Raw genomic sequence first — 21,437 nt, 5'->3', positions numbered from 1 at the left:
AGCACATACATATATAGCCCAGACAAACAGAAAGTTTGGAATCATTGCCATATAACAATGTTGTTGTCATTGTTGCCTGTTTTGCATGTAGAAACCACTGCATGTGATGCTCACTATAGATCTTACGAAACATCTGGCTCAGTCTTTCCTGCCCCGCCCATGAGTTGAGCATGCTGCACAAAGATTAATGCTTTCCCCACATCCTTTTGTGGGTAATACAAGCTTAAAAGGCTGCATAAGCAGCCTTTCCTGATAGAATATATATTGTTTTAGCATAGTCACTATTTATCTTAAATTGTAAGCAGTGAATGGAAGGCTAGATAAAATGGAGGATATCCCTCACCCTAAGAATTGTTTCCTGGAAAGCAAAAGTAAAACGTGGTTCAAGAGTTTGGTACTCTTTTGTGCATGTTTCTATGAAAATAACACAAATATCTTGCTATGTTTACAACAAATAACAATCAAAATGAGAGGGTTTTTTTAATGTTAAATTTAGTAGCTAAGTGTTCAGAAGAGCCTTTTATCGAGATTATATATCTTCTGTCTTACAATATGTAGCTACACAATGTAAATTGGTGCATTGCATAGATATGATTGCTGTGATTCCTTTGGGTTTTGAAACACTATCTTTAGATAAATGTGGAATATATGATTTTAAAAAGATAATGCAGATCCAGCTGCACAAAACCAAGTTGCCAACAGTTTACTCCTGACTCTTCCTAGGTCTTGTTTGAAGCTTTCCTGGGTTTTTGTTTTTTTTTAATGTGTCATGTGCTATTAAGGCTGCTAGGTATGCTAATTCTGAGGTTTCCTTTAAGGTTGCAAGCAGCTGTCCACAAAAAAACATCAATCAAAGAAGAAATAATAGAAGCCAAAGCTGCTGCTGAGCCAGATCAGTCTGGAGAACCGGATTCTTCTACCCTAAGTTTGGCTGAAAAGATGGCCTTATTTAATAAATTGTCTCAACCGATAACAAAAGCGGTCTTTGTAAAGAAGAGGGATCTAAGACAAAGGAGATTGAAAGCTCGTTATCAAACTCAGCCTGTCACTCTTGGAGAAGTTGAGCAGGTACAAATGCAAATGTTTTCCTCCGCTCACAACTCAGCCATGTCATGTTTATTCAGTAGAAATTGTCCACATGGAATTTAATGCCCTCTTTCTTCAAACTTCCTTGTGTAAAAATGTGGTCCAGCATTTCATCTGACAGCAGCTCTACTGCTGTTAATCAAACTGTGTGATTAGTGTCTCAGCAGGTAGAGATAACCTCTTATCATGAGGCAGACTTTAAACACCCAAACACATTTTTCTAATGCAAGGTAACTTGCCTGCACAAAATTATTGATAATTTTGCAACCCGGTGAAGACAGTACAATATGGTGTATGTATTTCTTAATTGTTTTTAATATATGTGATATTTACGATTTTTTCATCTTTGTTGTGAGCCGCCCAGAGTCCTGGGACGGCATACAAATCTAATTAATGAATGAATGAATGAATGAATGAATGAATGAATGAATGAATGAATGAATGAATGAATGAATGAATAAATAAATATATACAGTATATTGACTTTGAAAAACTAAATTACTTTCCAAAACAGAACGCGTATATAAAAGAATAATCATGGAAGCCATAGAGATAGTAAAACACCCCCTCAGCATGAATAAACGTGATGACAAGTCCCGCCTACTAGAAATTTGGAAACCAGCCTTAAACAAAAAAACATATCATAATCATCACCATGTCAATCCTTCAACTAAATGTGATTCCACCAACCAATCAAATCATTAAAACATAGCCACCCAATCTACTTGCTACATTCAAACCAAATCTCCACCCCCACCACTATTTATAAGGAACAAATGGCAGTTGCAAGCAAACTATATCTACAACAGCACGAAGCTTACAACTTCAGCCTGATGATGGTGAATGTGATTTCACTGAAACGTCACATAGACATGCAGTTATATTGGTACCGAATAGCTAAGCGCTACCTAAGTTGACATTTCCAAATGCAAATTTCCCCACATAAATTCTTGAAGTTCTTGAAGTACCTGACACTGTCATTGTTTTTGCAAAAAACGGGTGGAAAATAGCCCTTTTCCCCTTTTGGGGGGGGGTCCTGTGGGAGGGCAAAAATTGCAGAGTGCTCTTGGGGGAGGGCAGAAACTTTTTCCTTACATATCTCTTCAAAATCCTGGTGCGTCACCAGTGCATCTTATAGTATGAAAAATGTGGCATTATCCTAAGTAGATCTCAAATTCTAGTCATTTAGCCCTGAACTTCAAAAGCTATATACTTCTCTAATTCTAAACATGTTTACTAGGTAAAAAATAAATCCCTCTTGGTTTGGGTACAAGTACACCACAAATTCTTTCCATATTGGAAATTTAACTTCAGAGGCCCAGCTGCTACCTGGAACCAACTTGCCTATAAATAGGGTAAACATGGACTGTGTTTATCATCAGAGCTTAGATTATTTGATTTATAACCATGTTGTTTGCTCCTATTGTTCTTACACCCAATAATTGAACACAATTTTTATTAGGATCAGTGACCAGTACATATTCAAGAATTGTGTCTATCTTATTTTCATCTGTATGTGATCAATATTGGTAAAGTAGCTTTCAAGGTTGAAAATTGGTACAAATAGCAAATATCTTATTTTAACATTAAGGTTCCCCTGCCCCATTATAATTGATCCATGATGTCAAAGGTGTGTTGAGCTCATCTGGATATAATCATGTTCTGCAACAAATAACATTTTTAAAAACTCGTACATTCTATAAATTTTATTTAAAAGTGATAGCACTAATAGAGTAAGCGTATGTTTGTTTGTTTGTTTGTTTGTTTGTTTGTTTGTTTGTTTGTTTATTTGTCCAATACACAATACATATTGAAGAGTATAGACATGTAGTAATATATATAAAGAAAAGGATAGAAGAAAAGATATAAAAATAGAGGAGAAGATATATGAAAGGAAGAAAAGATATATGAGATAAAGGAGAGACAATTGGACGAAAGGCACACTGGTGCACTTATGTACGCCCCTTCCTGACCTCTTAGGAACCTGGAGAGGTCAATCGTGGATAGTCTAAAGGAAAAATGTTGGGGATTAGGGGTTGACACTACTGAGTCAGGTAATGAGTTCCACGCTTCGACAACTCGATTGTTAAAGTCATATTTTTTACAGTCAAGTTTGGAGCGGTTAACATTAAGTTTGAATCTGTTGCGTGCTCTTGTATTGTTGCGGTTGAAGCTGAAGTAGTCATTGACAGGCAGAACGTGGCAGAATATGATCTTGTGGGCAATACTTAGATGGTGATTTAGGCGCCGTAGTTCTAAGCTTTCTACGTTAGTAGGGAGGTTAATTTTGTTGCATCGATAATGTCGTAGTTTGGAGCTCTGTAGCAAAGTAGGAAGCGGAGTGTGGTGTTGAGGGAAAGATCACATATAATGGTTTCAGGAAGGATAAGATCATGTGCAACTTGAATGTTTTTTAGATTGAGTGAATTTTTATAGAATATAGCTACCCCACCTCCTCTGCAGGATTCACGGTCAGACCGGAAAACAAGGTAGTTACTTGGTGTGATGATGGAGTCAGGATAGGATGTATTCAGCCATGTTTCACAAACAAAGATTATGTCAAATATGTTGGTGTCAAGTAGTAGGAGGAATTCAGACAACTTGTTGATTATACTTCTTGCATTGATTAATTTACAATGGTTGAATTGTAGAATTAAAATATAAAGGCTAATGCTTCCTGACCATGTACATAAATATTTAGAAATTGGGGTTTTTTTTCCAAATTAAATTATTATATTTTATCTGACTGTTTCTTCAAATTACATACAAGGTTCATTCCAATTCTTTTTCCCCATGCTTATTCCCTGCAACTTTTATAAGATAGATTATATGAAGAGAATGAGTTCATATGTTGTGCTAAACCAAAATGTGATTTGTTTGTATATTATTGTGCTATTCAATTCTTTATTAATTCAGATGAACAGAGTTAAGCAAATGGTGACTTAGTGTAATATATGAATTTAGTTGTAAAACTTTCATAAGAAAGTCTCCCAGCAAGTTTTCTGCTGAATGAGGAATTGAATCCGAGGCCTAGTTTGACTTTCTAATACTCAGTTGGATAACTTGTGGCCTTCCAGATAAATGCTAGACTTTAGTTGTCCTCATCAGAGATTGGAGCAATGGATGTTCTAATCCAGTGTTTCCCAACCTTGGCAACTTGAAGATATTTGGACTTCAACTCCCAGAATTCCCCAGCCAGCAAATGCTGGCTGGGGAATTCTGGGAGTTGAAGTCCAAATATTTTCAAGTTGCCAAGGTTGGGAAACACTGTTCTAATCAAATATTAGAAAAGGACCAAAATTTCCCACTTCTGTTTCTGATTTCCCACATTCATCAGCCAACATATATGATTGTAGGTTTGTTAAGATGTTAGGAAAAGTAGGTTTGTAAATAAATATACTTCTCAGCTGATGAAAAGAGAATCATTGAGGATCTGGAATTGCAACTGTTTCCAGAAGCAGCATTTTAAAAATATGGAATTATGGCGAAAGAGGTACAAAAATCACAATTGTTCTCCTATATCTCATTTTCACTAGTCTTCTTACGCTTCTGTGCGATCATGTTGCCAGCTCAGCGTCTGAAAGGTTACAATAATGAATAGCTAGCATAATTGTTGGTTATTACACAGTTTTTCTTGCAAACAACCAGTTTTAAGTCTCTTATCTCATTCCCTAGGTACAAAGTGACAGTGAGAAGATCACTCCTCTGTCTCCGACTACTATAACATCCGTATCAAGTATGATATCTGCGTTGCCACCATTATTTAGTAAAGATCTTCATATGAAGGCAGAGGAAGATACAATGGTCGATAAAGCTGATTTCAAATACCACCCTTCAGTGGAAAGCATGGATTTGTCGTTAAAAATCACCCCGACAACAGAATTGAGGCAGCCTTCAGTAGAAATAAGAAAGGACAATCAACAGTTGAGAGATCATGAAGAAGCAGAGCCCAAGGAATTTTCAAAATGGGAAATGGTTGGTAAAAGGAAGCATTGCTTCTTTGAGGAAGAGCTCCCACATCCTCTTCCTGATAAAAAAGTAGACAACAACAAAGAGAAGAAATATGCATTCCCAAGAAAAAGCAGCATGGAATTGCTTCACCCACAGTCTCTTTGTCAGAATACTGAAGAAAAGGTCACTGACATCCTGCCAACGAAACAAGAAGTCAAAGAGGAGCCATTTGAGGAGCAGATGGAGTATGAAGAAATTGCTATGGACTCAACACTGCAAAGAGGTAAGTGATTCACTTCCAGTGCTTTGTTTGTCTAAATAAATCTTAATCTCCTCATTATACAAATTTTAATCAGCGTTTAGCTCCCAATGAAGGTGTGCGTATATGTGTAAGTGAAAATGAAATTATAGCAAAGGGATTGAAGCAACATGCTTTGCAAGCTACGTTCTAAAAATACCCTTCCTTCTCTTTAAAAATTCTTTTGTTTAAAATGTGCATTTTAAAAAGCTGCCTGATTAACTGGAACACATTTTTGAGTTAGTTGGCTGATTAATCAATTAAATATCGTAATCCTAAATTCAATATATGATTATAACCTATTAGTAGTTTTTCAGGAAATCTATTTGATTATCAAAAATAGCAGTTAGATATTTTTTCCCTTTTAATAAAATCAATGATGATATTTTCATATCAATCTTCCATAGCTTTTCCAGGAAAAAATATCACAGTATAGCATGTACTATTCTTCCCAGAAGCATGGACAAAACAATTTTCTTAAACTCAAGTTAGTTCAAAATTTTATTTATTTACTTATCAAAGTTGTTGGCCACTGGTTTTATCCCAGGGTAAAGTAAAGATAAATTACCTTAAAGCGGGCTGGGTTTTTTTTTTCATCTTTTATTTCCTAATGCAAATTTGCTAAAATACATTTACTGATTTAAGAAACCAATTGAAAATACTTTCTTTATAAAATAGTGTTTTACTCAGTGAATACATTATTTGTAAACCATGGTTTATTCTTTAATTTATTGTGCACATCAAGCCCTTGAGATTTAGTAAAAGTACAGTTATGTAAATCATGGCTTGGCATAATATGTGAACCAAATAATTATCTGAATATGTGTAGAAAATATTAAAACATATTTCTTACTATAAGAATAAAGAGTAACATGCAATTTATATTGAATTCTAAATATTTATCTTTTAAAAAACAATCATTAGACTATTTGTTTAAGATAAACAAGCCTTTCACATGGCAATTATTTTATTCCCTGGCAATAAAACAATCCCAACAAACACATTACAGTGTTATCGAACAAATTTTTAAAACAAACTAGACAGTATTTCTGAACAGTTGAGAAAAGTTGACCCATGGTGCTTTTACAAGAAACAAAGAAATCTAGTACTCTTTTTACAGTTTCTTTTTTACATGATATAGAAGGAAAGGTGCAAATCTGTTCATCAGGGAAAACCTACTAGATATTTTGCAATCACCTTATGGAGAACCCAACTCATAAATTATCTTAGTATATAGGCATATTTTATATATTTGAACCAGAGATGATATGATTTAATGACTTTGAATTGGAACTTTTACAGATCCAAATTGTCTTCTATACTATGATGACCCAGATCAATTGAATGCTGCCATCTACTGATAAATATTTGTTATTACTAATCCAGACAAATTGAAAGGTTCCCACGAATATTAATAAAAATGATGAAAATAAATAGTGCTTGAATAATATAAAAAATTATCAGAATCACTATTACACAGTGATTTAATCTGAAATTAAATTTATTGAAAAGTAGTGGTGCATTTCTACTGCTTAGCACTTGAGGCATTTGACAAGAAATTATTTTTAGCAATTAATTTAGATTATTATTATTATTATTAAATAATAAAAGGTTATTTTAGATTATTCCACCTCTATTATTTTTATAAATAACTCAAGGTGGTGAACATATCTAATACTCCTTCTTACTTCAATTTTCCCCAGAACAACCTTGTAAGGTAAGTTGGGCTGATAGGGCAGTACGGAGTTATTTATACTTCAGCCAGGTTTCATGGGATTAGAGGGGACTAGAACTCACATATCCTGGTTTCTAGGTTAGTTTTTGTGGCTTGGAGCATGTGGAAATGTGAAAATCATACGCCATATCCCAAGCGGCCACATCTTTTCCAAGGAACTCCCAAGATTGAAAATCTGCCTGGAAAGTTGAAAAAACACATCCAGACATTATACAGCTCTATGTAATTACCAGGAATTCAATCTTGGGGGGGGAAATTTATCATATATTAAAAGCTGCAGTGATCTATTAACTGTGAAGGCAAGCATTAACTTTTAGTTATGAGTACTATAAAGGCATATTAAAAAGTAGAAGTCGCTTATCGATTTAATTGATGCAAAATATGCAGGGGGTTCTTGCAATAAAGCACTAATGATGAATTTCTCCCCTTCAGAGATTGATGAACCATCTCCAGAGTTTAGAGCAGCTGCAACAGAAAGTGTTTCTCAATCAGCCGCAGTGCTGTCCTGTAGGCAACAGGAAACCTTTGAGCTGTTAGGAAAAGAAGCCTTTAGTGACAGTAAAGCTGAAATAACAGAGGACACCCTTGATGCATCCAGCAAATCTATGTCCATTAAAGAAAGGTAAATAGACTCTTCTGAGTGTATGATTGTCCTCTTATTTATAGGTGGAGTCTAGTTTAGTAATGATACAGAAGACCATTCCTTGTGGACAATCTTCATCTATGTAGTGGCACCTTGATACTCGCCGTTAATTAGTTCTAATGAGCACTAAAAACGGCGAGTATCAAACAAGCCATGTGACTTAGCTCCTGACCCGTTATAGCAAGTCGTGAGGCCTAGCTGAGACCTAGTGTTCTATCTTGCACCTTGAGTACCAAACAAACAAAGAGCTTTAGGCGACAAAATTTTCACGTTGAAATGTGTCAGGTACCAAAACTGACGAGTAGACGAGTACCAATATTTTAAGGAACTTTTTTGACTGCTAAAAATAGAACAACGTGATCCTCAATCCTACCAGATAGTTAATTTATTAAGTAAAGCAATTTATTAAGTAAGAGAAAAGAGAGTCGGAAATGTGGTTTTAATCAGACAGCTGAATAAATGGTTATTTATTTATTTATTTATTTATTTATTTATTTATTTATTTATTTATTTATTTATTTATTTATTTATTTAGATTTGTATGCCGCCCCTCTCCGCAGACTTTAGTTACAATCCAAGCAATTGCTTATTACAGTTATCATGTTGCCAAATATAACTGTGGATGCAGCATTTAGCATTTTGTGAGTCTCCCACTCTTCTTTTTAAAACAAGGAGCTTTTTTATTTTTTGGTGGTGAGTGTCAGTATCAAACTGAAAAAAAATGTTATGCTTTTCTCGATCCATATGATGAAGCAGAATGAATTATAGCAATTGAACAAATGAACATGTTACAATTCACTATTCCACATCTGTGCAAAATCTGAGCTATCTTGGCATGGTTTCCTTTTAAGCATACATTGCATACAATTCCCAATACAGCTATTGGCCACACATCTTTTTTTCCATGGCAGGATTACAATGTAAAAACTGAAGTTTGATAGTTTTAGTAACTTTCAGAATTATGTCAAGATGTCAAGATTTTCATACAGTAAGAAATTTGGCTTGGTATAATTCATGGCCTATAATTTCTTCTTACTTTTAAGCAAGGAAGTAACATTTGCAGGCTGCATGAAGAACTGGGACTACAGGTAGTTCTCAATAACCATTTGTGTGGTGACTTTTCAAAGTTATAACACCACTGTAAAAGGTGATTTAGGATTATTTTCCACACTTATGACTGACAATTGCAGCATCCCCACGGTCACATGACTAAAATTAAGATGCTTAGTAACTCATTAATATTTACAATGGTTGCAGTGTCCCAGGGTCATGTGATCATCTTTTGTGATCTTCTGACAAGCAAAATCAATGGGGAAGCAAGATTCGCTTAACAACTATGATATTAACTTATAAACTGAAGTGATTCACTTAATAATTGGGGCAAGAAAGGTTGTAAAATGGAGCAATTCTCATTAGCAATAGAAACATTTTGGTCAATTGTGGTCATAAGACAAAGATTAGATGTAGTCACCAGTGCAAATTTTGCCATAAATTTCATGGTGGGGAAATATTGTGTTGTCAACTCAGAAATGTCCCTAAAAAACTAGTGTCTTCATGTGTTTAATAAGACATACCGTAAGCGAAAGTGGTGGTCATAATTTCCGAAGGAGGGATTGGAAAAACAATGGCCAGGCAGAGTGACAGAGAATACTAATTTTCATGTCGGTCTATCAGAGCCTGGTTTCTTATAAGTACATTATATCCTTCAAAGAGGGGGGGGGGAACCCAATCTCTTGGACAAGAAGTAGGCAAGTAGACAAGAAATAGTATCTTCTAACTTATATCTTTGAACATAATAGAATGTTCAGTTCCATATAACTTAACACTCATTTTTGGAATAGAAAAGTAAGGAAAAATTGCATTCCAACTGTGGCATGCACCCATATTTACAGTGATCCCCCGCTCGTTGCGAGGGTTCCGTTCCAGGACCCCCCGCAACGAGCGGGTTTTCGCGAAGTAGCGCTGCGGAAGTAAAAACACCATCTGCGCATGTGCAGATGGTGTTTTTAACTTCCGCAGCGCTAGCGAGGAGCTGAAGATTGGGGGCGGCGCGGCTGTTTTAAAACGTCGCTGCCGACATGGGGGGCTCGCTAGCACCCCCCTGAACCCCCAACCCAGGTTTGGGGGGGTGCTAGCAAGCCCCCCATGTCGGCGGCGACGTTTTAAAACACCCGCGCGGCTTTCCAATGAGTCCCGAAGACAAACGCGGAAGTTTGACGTTTGTCTTCGGGACTCATTGGAAAGCTCCGATCGTTTTAAAGCAGGCGCGCCGTTCTCCGCTGACTCCTAAAGCGGGGAAGTTTGCCATGGGGGGCTCGCTAGCACCCCCCCGAACCCGGGTTGGGGGTTCGGGGGGTGCTAGCGAGCCCCCCATGTCGGCGGGGACATTTTAAAACACCCGTGCGGCTTTCCAATGAGTCCCGAAGACAAACGCGGAAGTTTGACGTTTGTCTTCGGGACTCATTGGAAAGCTCCGATCGTTTTAAAACAGTTGCGCCGTTCTCCACTGACTCCTGGCGAACTTCCCGGGCGAAGGGGCGAAGGGCGGGCGAGCGGGTGCTGGGGGGGGCTTCACCCTCCCGCCAGCAAGAGGGGGAAGACCCAGGGAAGCCGCCCAGCAGCTGATCTGCCGGGCACCATCTACGCATGCGTGCCCATAGAAAAAAGGGCACGCATGCGCAGATGGTGTTTTGACTTCCGGGTTCAAAAATCGCAAATTACCCTGTTCGCAATGGTCGGGGACGCAATAACCGGGGGATCACTGTATACCAAAAAGCAAGTGCATATGCAGGTTTACTTGCCATATGATAGAGGTGTCAGATTAAGTTCAAGTGATTTGCTAATTGGGTGCTGGAATAGATGGTACAGCTGTGTATATTTTTGTCTCCATTGTAAATTATCTTTTTTGGAATCCTCTAGTCTATTGATAAATTGCTCATTAGTCTTGTATCATCTGTGATCGAAATATGTGACATTCTTAAGGGCCCAACCCAGTTTGCATATAATCATATCGTAATTCTTGTAATGGCAGATAATATTTTCTATTGTTTATTTGTCTTTTAACATTCTTTTTTGTATAATGTCAATTCACTTAAGATTTCCCTTTTTGTAAGAGAAAACGGAAAGTACAGATAAGGACCATGGAATTAAAGAAGGGCAATAGTCCATTTATAACTCAAAAAAATGATTTAATTCATTTAGGCTTAGTTTGATGAGTGAAGATGAGTAAGGAGGTTTTTTTTAAAAAAAAGAAGTAGGCTTTCATTTGAAAAAAGGGGGGGGGAATTTAAGTGGTAACTGAACTGGGATGGTTCCCTCTCCTGTGGTTCTCCATTTCTCAATCTTACCTTGAAAATTCTAACGAACATTGCATTTCTTGTATGGCCCTCTTCAGTTGTATGAGACACAGCACCAATGCCGCCACCTCTACACACAATTCGAATTTGGGGATGGGATGTGATCAATATTGAGCTGCCAGTTCTAAATAAGGAGTGGAAATACTCATTTAAAATAGAACATACTCTTTTTTTTGGGGGGGAGGGGGGGGTTGATGCTCCCATTTCACTACCAGCCACAATTGCCTCAAGGTTCATGTGGTTGAAAGGTTCTTTAGGCTGAAAGGGAGTAAAGAAAACTGGCGAACATTTCTAAAACTATAATTTAATAACTAGAGAGTAAATTTATTTATTTGTTTGTTTGTTTGTTTGTTTGTTTGTTTGTTTGATTGATTTGTATGCCGCCCTTTTCCATAGACTCGGGGCGGCTCACAACACAATAAAACAATTCATGACAAATCTAATAATTTACAATTTAAAATTTAAAATAGTTAAGAAAACCCCATTTTTAAACAGACATACCTACAAACATACCATACATAAATTATATAGGCCCGGGGGAGATATCTCAATTCCCCCATGCCTGACGACAAAGGTGGGTTTTGAGGAGTTTACGAAAGGCAAGGAGGGTAGGGGCAGTTCTAATCTCTGGGGGGAGCTGGTTCCAGAGAGCCGGGGCCGCCACAGAGAAGGCTCTTCCCCTGGGGCCCGCCAACCGACATTGTTTAGTTGACAGGACCCGGAGAAGGCCGACTTATTTTCAGACATCACAGTTTGGTACCATTTGTCTGAATTTGCTTCAAGTTGTCATTGTGTCCTTTTTTAACTGGATGTAATACTCCAAGTAGTGCCTGAGCAGGGCATAGTAGTCTTGTCTTAATTTTAATTGTCAGTCTGAGTTTCATTGGGTCTTGCCAAAAACAATTCTAAGATGAAGAAGTATTCCACTTTAGTATTTAGTATTTAAAAGAATGAACACAACTCTTCATATATTTTTCAAAAGGAGAATTTAAGATCACTTATTACTGGATTTTTGTTTATATGTGACACTTAAACGATCCAGGATTCATTGTATCTATGTCAGATTACTTTTATTTAAGGATTGTATCATGGGTTACTTAATAAATCTTTTTTCTGTACATTCAGACTAAAATATATAGTATGGTTATGTCAAAGAGTAAGGTTTCTGAAAGTCAGAATTTGCTTCGTCTTTATTATTGAATGGAATTATCAGTGGAATACATTTAGTTGCTTCATACAATTTACATTCACAGATCCAACCAAGTCTATATATTTTTCCTTTCTTCAGGTTGGCACTCCTAAGGAGGAGTAGTGAGGAAGACTGGAAAAACAGGATGAATAAAAAAACGGAGCCTGGACGAGCATTAGGCACGGAACTTGCCCTTCAACTACAGGAGAAGGAGGAGCAACTACTTACAAAGAAGGTACAGACCCCTATATTTAGAAATAACATTCCTCTTTAAAAAAATTCCTTTTTTACTTCAGAGTTTCCACGGTGAGAAAGAAGTTCTAAAAAGCCAAAAAGTTCCATATATTTACAGGATTATTAAATCACTCACAGTATTTAGATGGGCCATACCATAAATTTAACTGTTTTATAGTTTCCATTGTGTAACCTAATTGGATTGCCAAAAACAGTAATCTTTATACAATATTTTATGTTATAGTCTGTCAGAAACAATTTTTATAAGCATATGCTATAATAAATCATGTACTTTTAAAGTACGATAAATCCTATACTTTTAAAGTTTAGCATTTTTATATTTTTGAAGTATTGTTGTACCAATACATTATTTCTATGGTTTTATAAGAAGATAAGATATAATCCAGAACTGTTCATATATTAAGATTTTATCAGGATTCCAAGTAGCATTGAAAATGAAATCAGAGTCCAAGACAAAGTATTCCTCAAAGTTCCAATTTATTAGCAGAGCCATATTGGCACATCTGAGAGAAAAACCTGAGGACCCTGAGATTTCTCCACCCAGTTGAAAGTTCAGTCCCTTGTCCCCCACCCTCAAGTCCATCACGTTGACCATCTTCATCTGCCAACTTGGCAGCAACTCCCATCTCCTTCCTTGCAGGTGCAGAAGTACAAAGACAAAGGATGACCCTGACAATCCAGATAGAATTTGTTATGGCTATGTACAGTCATCCCTCATGCAATGACCCTTCCAAAATTCCCATACATATAATACATTTTAAAATAGCATAAAGTGTAGCAGGCCAAAGACCCCAAATAAAATGGCTTCAGCCTTACAGGCGGCCTCCACTCAGGGAAAAACTGTCCCAAAAGAAAAAGAGAGAGCTCAACATAGGAGATTAATACAGAATCCTTAATTACCCCACCCCCCTGGGGGACCCTTTTGGTTTTTCTGACTATTTATTGTGGAATTGTTTAACTAGCTTGTTTTATATTCCAACTTTTCAACCAAGTAGCTTTAGACAAAGGGTACCCCTTCCAATGGATTAGATATTGTAATTGACCTCTAAACATTCTGGAGTCTAAAACTTTCTTCAATTCATAGTGTGTCTACAGACAGAGGTGGGGTTGGGTTGTGGTCTTATATTTGACCCAATCATAAGTTTTAATAAGCTGCATTGAAATACTGGGTGAATTTCCCCAAATATAGTGATACCTTGTCTTACAAACTTAATTGGTTCCGGGACAAGGTTCTTAAGGTGAAAAGTTTGTAAGATGAAACAATGTTTCCCATAGGAATCAATGGAAAAGCGATTAATGCGTGCAAGCCCAAAATTCACCCCTTTTGCCAGCTGAAGCGCCAGGGTTTGCACTGCTGGCATTCCCCTGAGGCTCCCCTCCATGCGAAACCCCACCTCTGGACTTCTGTGTTTTTGCAATGCTGCAGGGGAATCCCAGCATCGCAAAAACGAGCGCTTCGCTGGCAATGGAAGCCTGAAGGTGGTATTTCCAAGTGAAGGGAGCCTCAGTGAAATCACAGCATCGCAAAAACACCGAAGTCCTCGAAACCCCACCTCTGGACCTCTATGTTTTTGCAATGCTGCGATTTCACTGAGGCTCCCCTCGCTGGGAAACCCCACCTCCAGACTTCCGTTGGCAGCAAAGCACACGTTTTTGCACTGGTGGGATTCCCCTGCAGCATCACAAAAACATGGAAGTCCGGAGGTGGGGTTTCCCATGGAAGGGAGCCTAAGGGGAATCCCAGCAGCCCAAAAACAGGTGCTTCGCTGATAACGGAAGCCCGGAGGCGGGGCATCCCAGCAACGGCGCTGGGTTTGTAAGGTGAAAATAGTTTGTAAGAAGAGGCAAAAAAATCTTAAACACCGGGTTTGTATCTCAAAAAGTTTGTTTGATGAAGCGTTTGTAAGACGAGGTATCACTAGGCAATGCAAGCTGCACAGTGAATGGGTTGATAATTTTAACTATTGGGAACGGACCCAAAAATTTTGGCCCTACCTTTCTGTTGAGCATTCTCTATCGGTTTTATTTTGTGGACAAGTAAACTTTATTCCCCACTTGGAAGGGGGGCTGAAGCAATCGGTGCTTGTCTGCTTGTTTCTTATAGGCTTCCACTGCTTCAGTTAGTGCTTCTTATCCTTCTTTCAGCATCTCCGTCCACTCAGTCAGTGAAAGATGGGAGCCTTCGTAGGTAGCTCGGGCATGGGAACAAACTCCCTGCTGCTGGTAACCTGAAAAAAGTTAGTTCAGTGCTGCTTTGAACAGCATTGTTATATGCCACTTCTTCAAAAGACAACAGCTCTTGCTGGTAATCTACATGACAATGGGTATATTTGCTCCATTTGTACTCAAATGGAAAGCTGAGCTGAGCCCTTGTGTGGATTCAATTGCTCGGAGGAACTCCCTCCAGAACGTAGCAGTGAACTGCACACCTCAGTCAGAGATGACTCTTTTTGGGATATCATGTAGGCGATAGATGTGCTTGAGGAACAGTTTTGCTAGTTGCCTGGCTGATGGTAGACTTGAGCGAGCGATCAACTTGCTTGGAAAACAAATTGATAACTTGTTTACATTGCTATCTGGAAGTTCCATGATGAAGTCCATGGCAATCTCCTCCCAGAATTTGTTCGGGTTGGATGCAGGTGGATTTCCAGGCTGATGTTTCCCGTTTGTGCAAGTGGCATAGCTCCTTATGTAGTCCTCCACCTTAGCTTTTATCTTTGGCCACCAGAACTGCTGCCAGGCTAAGTAAGAGTTTTTAGGAATCTGAAATGACTTCCCAGTTTGGAGTCATAGCTTTGTTGAAACACTTCCAATCTGAGTCTGGCACATACATATAGTTTGGACCCCTTCCAGGCCAAGACTTCTTTCATCATCAAGATCTCCTTGATCTCCAGTAGGACCAGGCACTGCAGGGGATGGTGCCAAACTAAACATCGGAGGGGGTTTATTTGCTGCTGGGTTCAAGGGCTCCATTGCCACTGTTTCCATCCTATGCTTGGAAAGAAAGCCCGTCCTGTTGGGGCTGGTCTCGGTGGCACAATGCCAAGGTTCTGCAGCAGGTTTGGAGCTGACACTTCTCATGAGCCCATTGGATCATCTGTGCATCAGGACGATGGGTTGCCCACATAGGTTTCACCCCAATTGAGAGACTTGCTGGGGTTTCACTCTTCACCATGTGGAATGAGGCAGAGTCTCTGCTCAATTGGGCCAGTGGATCCCTCCTTGGGAATGAGAATGTTGGCTAAGCCAAGTGGCATCTTGGGGCCTTGGGCCCCAAAGGATGGTTGGGCATCCAAATTAGTTGGGGAGTTCCACCAGCAATTGGCTGCACAACAGCCGCTGGGATCCCTCACCTTTGGAGTGTCCAGCTGGCGTAAGGTTTGACTGTCTCCACATGTGGACTGAGGGTGATCCTACACCCAGGTATGGCTCTCATATTCGCTTCGTGGGAGAGCTTAGCCCTTAGGCTTCCCCTTGAGAGGTCCCCTCTTGCGGGGAGAGATGCCCAGAAGTTGGCTGTTTGTGCCAAGCCCCTAACTAGTGTTCCTTCTCCATGGTCTCTTCAGCTTCCACCATGGCTTTGGAAGGAACATAGAAGTCCTCTGTTGGCTTGTCTCGGTTAGCTATGCTATGAAACCTTCAACAATACCGAGCAGAGAATTTTAATAGAGCGTGGATGTGTGATAAAGCCAAGACACAGACCTAGTTAAATAAGTATTATTTACATATAAACAAAATAGAAGCAATCCAAAATATGCACTTAGCAAATACAGAACAATACAGAATATAGATAACAAGCACAAAGCTAAATATAATAGATAAAGCACAAAGCTAAAATACAATAAGATAGATAAAAGCACAAAGCTAAAATATAAGCAGGAAGCTTACAACTCCCCCCCCCCCCCTCTCTGGCAAATATAAAGTAACAAGGAAGTAACTGGGCAAGATCATGAGCTTTTATAGCTTCAGTGAGGACATAGCCTTGAACATTTACTCTGCAATTAAATGTTAACTCTTTGAGTGCACATTAACCCTTTAAGTGACAGTACAGTTTTACAGTAGCAACTGTAACATTTAAAGTGACAGTACAAGTTTGGTACAGTTTACAATATGCAGTTTACAATGGCAAACCCTAACACACATGTACCTTGTACTAACATCCTCAATGTGGATATGTGATCCATCCCCTGCTTGCTCCCCTCTGGCATGCCTTTCTTTGTCCACCTTCCCTGAGTCTTTATACTGCCTGTGGCCAGGTCAACGCTGGAGCTCAGGATCCTGAACAGCACCCTAAGGAGTCAAGGTGGCTGGGTGAATTTTAAAAGTGATTCGGGTTAGTGTCATGATTCCAAATAGCATCGAAAATTAAATCAGAGTCCAAGGCGCAAAGTATTCCTCAAAATTCCAATTTATTAGCAGAGCCATGTTGGCACATCTGGGAGAAATCTGAATCTGAAGTCCCCAGGGTTTCTCCACCCAGTTGAAAGTTCAATCCCTTGTCCCCCACCCTCAAGTCCATCACATTGACCATCTTCATTTGCTAACTTGTCAGCAACTCCCGTCTCCTTCCATGCAAGTGCAGAAGTGCAAAGACAAAGGATGTCCTTGAGAACCCAGAAGGAATTTATTATTACATGCAGACATCCCTCGTGCAGTGACCCCCTCCCAGATTTCAATAACAAAGAATACATTTTAAAATAGCATAAAGTGTGGCAGACCCCAACTAAAATGGCTTTGGCCTGACACTAGACCTGTTCCTATATTAAGATTTTATCGCTCCCCAAATGTCAAAATACTCTGAAAATATATTTTTCTATCACATCCTGGATTTGGTTTTATGTAGGTTCTCAAGCAATTTCCAACATGTATATCCCACTGGTCTGCCCACCCCCAATCTTGCCAATGTATTCCTGCCCAGTCATCCATTGCCAATATCCTATCTTGGACCAGCCACCAATCTATTTACCTTCTTGTATTCTCCTTGCTTTCACTTCGCAGCTGCTTCTGCCACTAACATCCTAGTTGGTGTTGTATGTACTCTTGATCAGTTGGAGGATGATGAAGATATTGAGGATTCAGATTCAGATAGTGTTTATGAAGTAGTGGGGGGCCTGGGGTTACAGGTAGTACAGGTAGTACAGGATGGGGCTATGAGTTCAGGATCTAGTGAGGGAGAATCAGACGCACGCTGGGTTAACCCTACATTCAGAAGGATTCAGAAACGTAGAGAGCAAAGGTCTGGAAGAAGATATTAAGGAGAGGAAAGGGTTAAATATTGTAGTGAGGTATTTGGCACGTCAGGGGGCTAGTGGAGAAGAAGGATGGAGTTTCAACATTGCTGAAAGGAAATATGGAGGTGTTTTCGCCACGCTAAAGTAAGCCAAAGTATTTTGTATTGTATTTAGTCAGTGCTGCTGTCTTTTTTAAAGCTATGTAGTTAGGAAATAAATCTTGTCTCAGTGAAGCAGGAAAAGGAATGTGAGAAATTTGGCTAAGAGAGAGATAACAAACCGAGTGATGTCTGGAATGTGTTGAAAATACAGGAAAGCAGAGAAATAACCGGAGTTGCTTTATTCATGAAATGATGCATTTAATGAGAGTTATTTGTAATTACAAAACTTCTACCAGAAACCAGAACAATTGGGATATCTCAGTGGTTCTTCCCATTGGCTTTTCTTCAGTCCTTCCTACCTTATATTTCTGCATCCTACAGACTAGCCCTGCTTATTCTGCAATTAACAACTTGCATTTTGGCACCAACCTTCTGAAATCCTTGCACTATGACTAGTTTATGGCTCTAATCTTGTATAAAATTGGTTCATTATGGGACGACTATCATGCAATGGTAGCTAAAAATCAAGATTTGCTAGTATCTTTCCAAATTTAACATGATTTCTTAGAAAGCTATGCTTAAATATTTTTCTTTTAGCAGCAGGGTGGATGGTTAAAGTAGCTGAATACAAAATGTTTGTGCCATTCAGAAGATGCTCCCAGCCTGCTTGTTCCCTCAAAGCTGGCATGTGTAAGGGTTGCTTGCTAGCAAGGTGAATGAAATACTCCTTTTAAACAGATGCAGTTTTAATTTTCACAACGCATCTGCCCTTGCTTTATTGAATCCTGGCTAAATTAGGAAATTGGTGACAATACCATGCATATATGGGGTTTCAAATACTTAGAGCAGACAGCATTGTAGAATTATCGGGGGGAAGGGGGGAAGCCTATGTATATAATATCAAGAACAGCTGGGCTCAGGATGTAGCTATAATACAAAAATTCTGTGATGAAAATCTGGAGTCCTTACTCCAATTGCAACCCCTACATTCTCCATGAGAGTTTATTTCATTTCTGTTAATTGTGTGTATATCCCACCAGAAGCCTGTGTAAACAAGGCTTTACGAACTCAAGCTGATCAGATTATGGAGGTTGAAGCCAAATGCCCTGATTCACTAGCCGGTATTCTAGGTGGTTTTAACAAAAGTAACTTGAAAAGAGCTTCCAAAATATTTTCACCATGTCAGTTGTCCCACCAGAGGCAAGAATCCTTTAGACTACTGCTACACAACACTAAAAGATGCTTATCGGTCCTTACTATGAGCAGCTGTGATCTGATCATTGCATGATTCAGAAGGCAATGGCTGGAGATGAAGAAGTGCCCGGGGCTGATTCTCTGGTGCCTCAATCTTGCTTGAACTTCTTCTGCTGGTGCTGGGCATACCTCAGTAACTTGGGGAGACCTGCAATCTGTTCTCTGACCCAACCCAACCTGGCTGCAACGAATGAACACGAGGCCTGGTGGGGTGGGAATGGGATCTGGGAAGAGGGAATGATGGAAAGGGGGATGGGTCAGCAGTGCCCAGACGGCTTTAAAACTTGCCCAGGGAACTATTGTTCTCCAGAGGATGCTTTTCAATGAAAGCCGACAGTGGCACCACTCCACTGGAGGACTAAAGAAGCTTAGGGCAGGAGGGAAAGGGCTGGCATTGCCGAATTTCACCTACCCACCCCAGTGGTCAAGCTTGGAGAACGCCGGAATGCTTTATCAATGACACTCACCCATCAGCCGGTCTCCTCCCTCTCTGTATCTTTCTTTCCCGTTCTCTGTATGTCTGTCTCTCTTTGTCTCTGTGTGTATCTCCCTCCACCTTCCCTTCAGGTGACCCTCCTCCCCACTCTTTCTCCTCCCCGCACTGTTCACCCATTTTGAAACTGTCAGAAATCACTACCCCAAAATCCTTCTCTTCTGAAGTTTTTGCTAACAGAACTGCCAATACAATACTCAGATTGAGGATTCCTTTTCCCCAAATGTATTATTTTACATTTGAAAACATTAAACTGCAGTTTCCGTTGCTTTGACCACTTATCTAGTAAAGCTAAATCATTTGCCATATTACAGACACCTCCAGGACTGTCAACCCTATTACACACTTTAGAGTCATCGGCAAATAGGCAAACCTTCCCCTTCAAACCTATTAAAAAGAATAGGACCCAGAACATACCCTTGTGTCACACCACTTGTAACCAGGGTCTGCTCAGAATACTCGCCAGTTATAAGGCTGAAGGGGAAAGATGTACTTTCAGACTTGCAAGATTCTGTTAATGTAACATTACAATAAAATAGAATTAGTACATATGGGTATATTTCCTGTCTGGGCTATCTCACAATACAATATTATTTCAGAATGAGGAATTTCAAAAGTTGATAGCTGTAAAGTCTCACTCTTTTAAATTGAAATGTTTTAAATTAAGATATGGAAGTCATTGAGATTTATGGAAAGCTCACTCAGAAATAATAAAATATTTTAAATAAATACAGTTTTGATGGAAACATTGCATACACGAATCTAAGCAGTTGGTGTTTATACACACACACACACACACACATACATGTAACATATTTTTGCCAAATTTGAAAATGAAGGGAGACTAATATAGATCTATTTCGGCCTTGTTGTGGCTCATCAGCTATACCCTCATTGGATTTCATCCTGCAGAGAATTAACCTCTAGGCTGCAGGATCTCATCCTTTCAGCTTTGTGCGTGTGTGTGTGTTTCTTTGTTTGCTTGTGTGCGTGTGTGTGTATGAATTAATTGTGCCCATCTGCTACAATTGTTGACACAATTGTAATGCTTTACTGCATTAGGGTAGATTAATTATTAATTCATATGTATAAAATTGTAATGGGTTTCATATTTTTAAAACATCCAGATAGGAATACTGCGGAGAGGGGCGGCATACAAATCTAATAAATAATAATAACAATAATAATAACAATAATAATAATAATAATAATAATAATAATACAGTTGTATCTTAAGAAGTCATTTTTTCACGTTCTCTTTGTATTTTAATTTTTGCTCTCCTTCCATAGTTTCAGAGTCATACGAGACCTCCTCCCCAAAAAACACTCTATTAGATTAATTTTTCCAATAATGAAATGACCACTCTTTATTACATTTACATTTTGAACACTAGATTATTTACTGATCTTGGGGTTATTATGTCAGAAGTTTAACCAAACCAAAGGATTTTAATTACACTTTATTCCAGCAAAGGCCTCTTGCAAAAGATTAATCTTTCAAAACTTACCAAAAAATAAAAATGATCCTGACTCAATTGAACAGAAGAAGAAGTTATGATTAAAAATTGTTATGTAAAGTATGGATATCTTTCTTTTAAAAAATTGGTTAGAAATTGCTTTGTTCCTGTGGCTATTAGTTGGCAGCCTATTGCTTTTCTTCTTCTTCTTCTTTGGACTTCTTAATTAGACAAGGAACCATACTATCCAGGACACAAGGTAGTTCTTTCCAACTTTTTCCATTCTCTCATTCTCTGCAATGTTTGGAATGTTTGGAGACCACATTTGGAATACTGTGTTCAGTTCTGGAGACCTCACCTACAAAAAGATATTGACAAAATTGAACGG

General features: G+C 38.8%; 1 protein-coding gene across 12 annotated transcripts in view; it reads left to right on the top strand.

The window, feature by feature from the left end:
- Window positions 1–21,437, top strand: part of SVIL (supervillin) — a 227,585-nt gene that overhangs the window by 155,707 nt on the left and 50,441 nt on the right. For all 12 annotated transcript variants that reach the window (XM_070728955.1, XM_070728953.1, XM_070728956.1 and 9 more), the window contains 4 exons: window positions 819–1,068; window positions 4,762–5,320; window positions 7,503–7,692; window positions 12,358–12,493. In XM_070728955.1, coding sequence (XP_070585056.1) covers window positions 819–1,068; window positions 4,762–5,320; window positions 7,503–7,692; window positions 12,358–12,493 — 1,135 coding nt within the window. The remainder of the gene's footprint in view (window positions 1–818; window positions 1,069–4,761; window positions 5,321–7,502; window positions 7,693–12,357; window positions 12,494–21,437) is intronic.

This window comes from Erythrolamprus reginae, chromosome Z (assembly GCF_031021105.1).
Source record: "Erythrolamprus reginae isolate rEryReg1 chromosome Z, rEryReg1.hap1, whole genome shotgun sequence".
Lineage (NCBI taxonomy): Eukaryota > Metazoa > Chordata > Lepidosauria > Squamata > Dipsadidae > Erythrolamprus > Erythrolamprus reginae.
The sequence above is the reverse complement of the archived record's forward strand: the minus strand, read 5'-3'. Positions and strand labels throughout refer to the sequence as shown.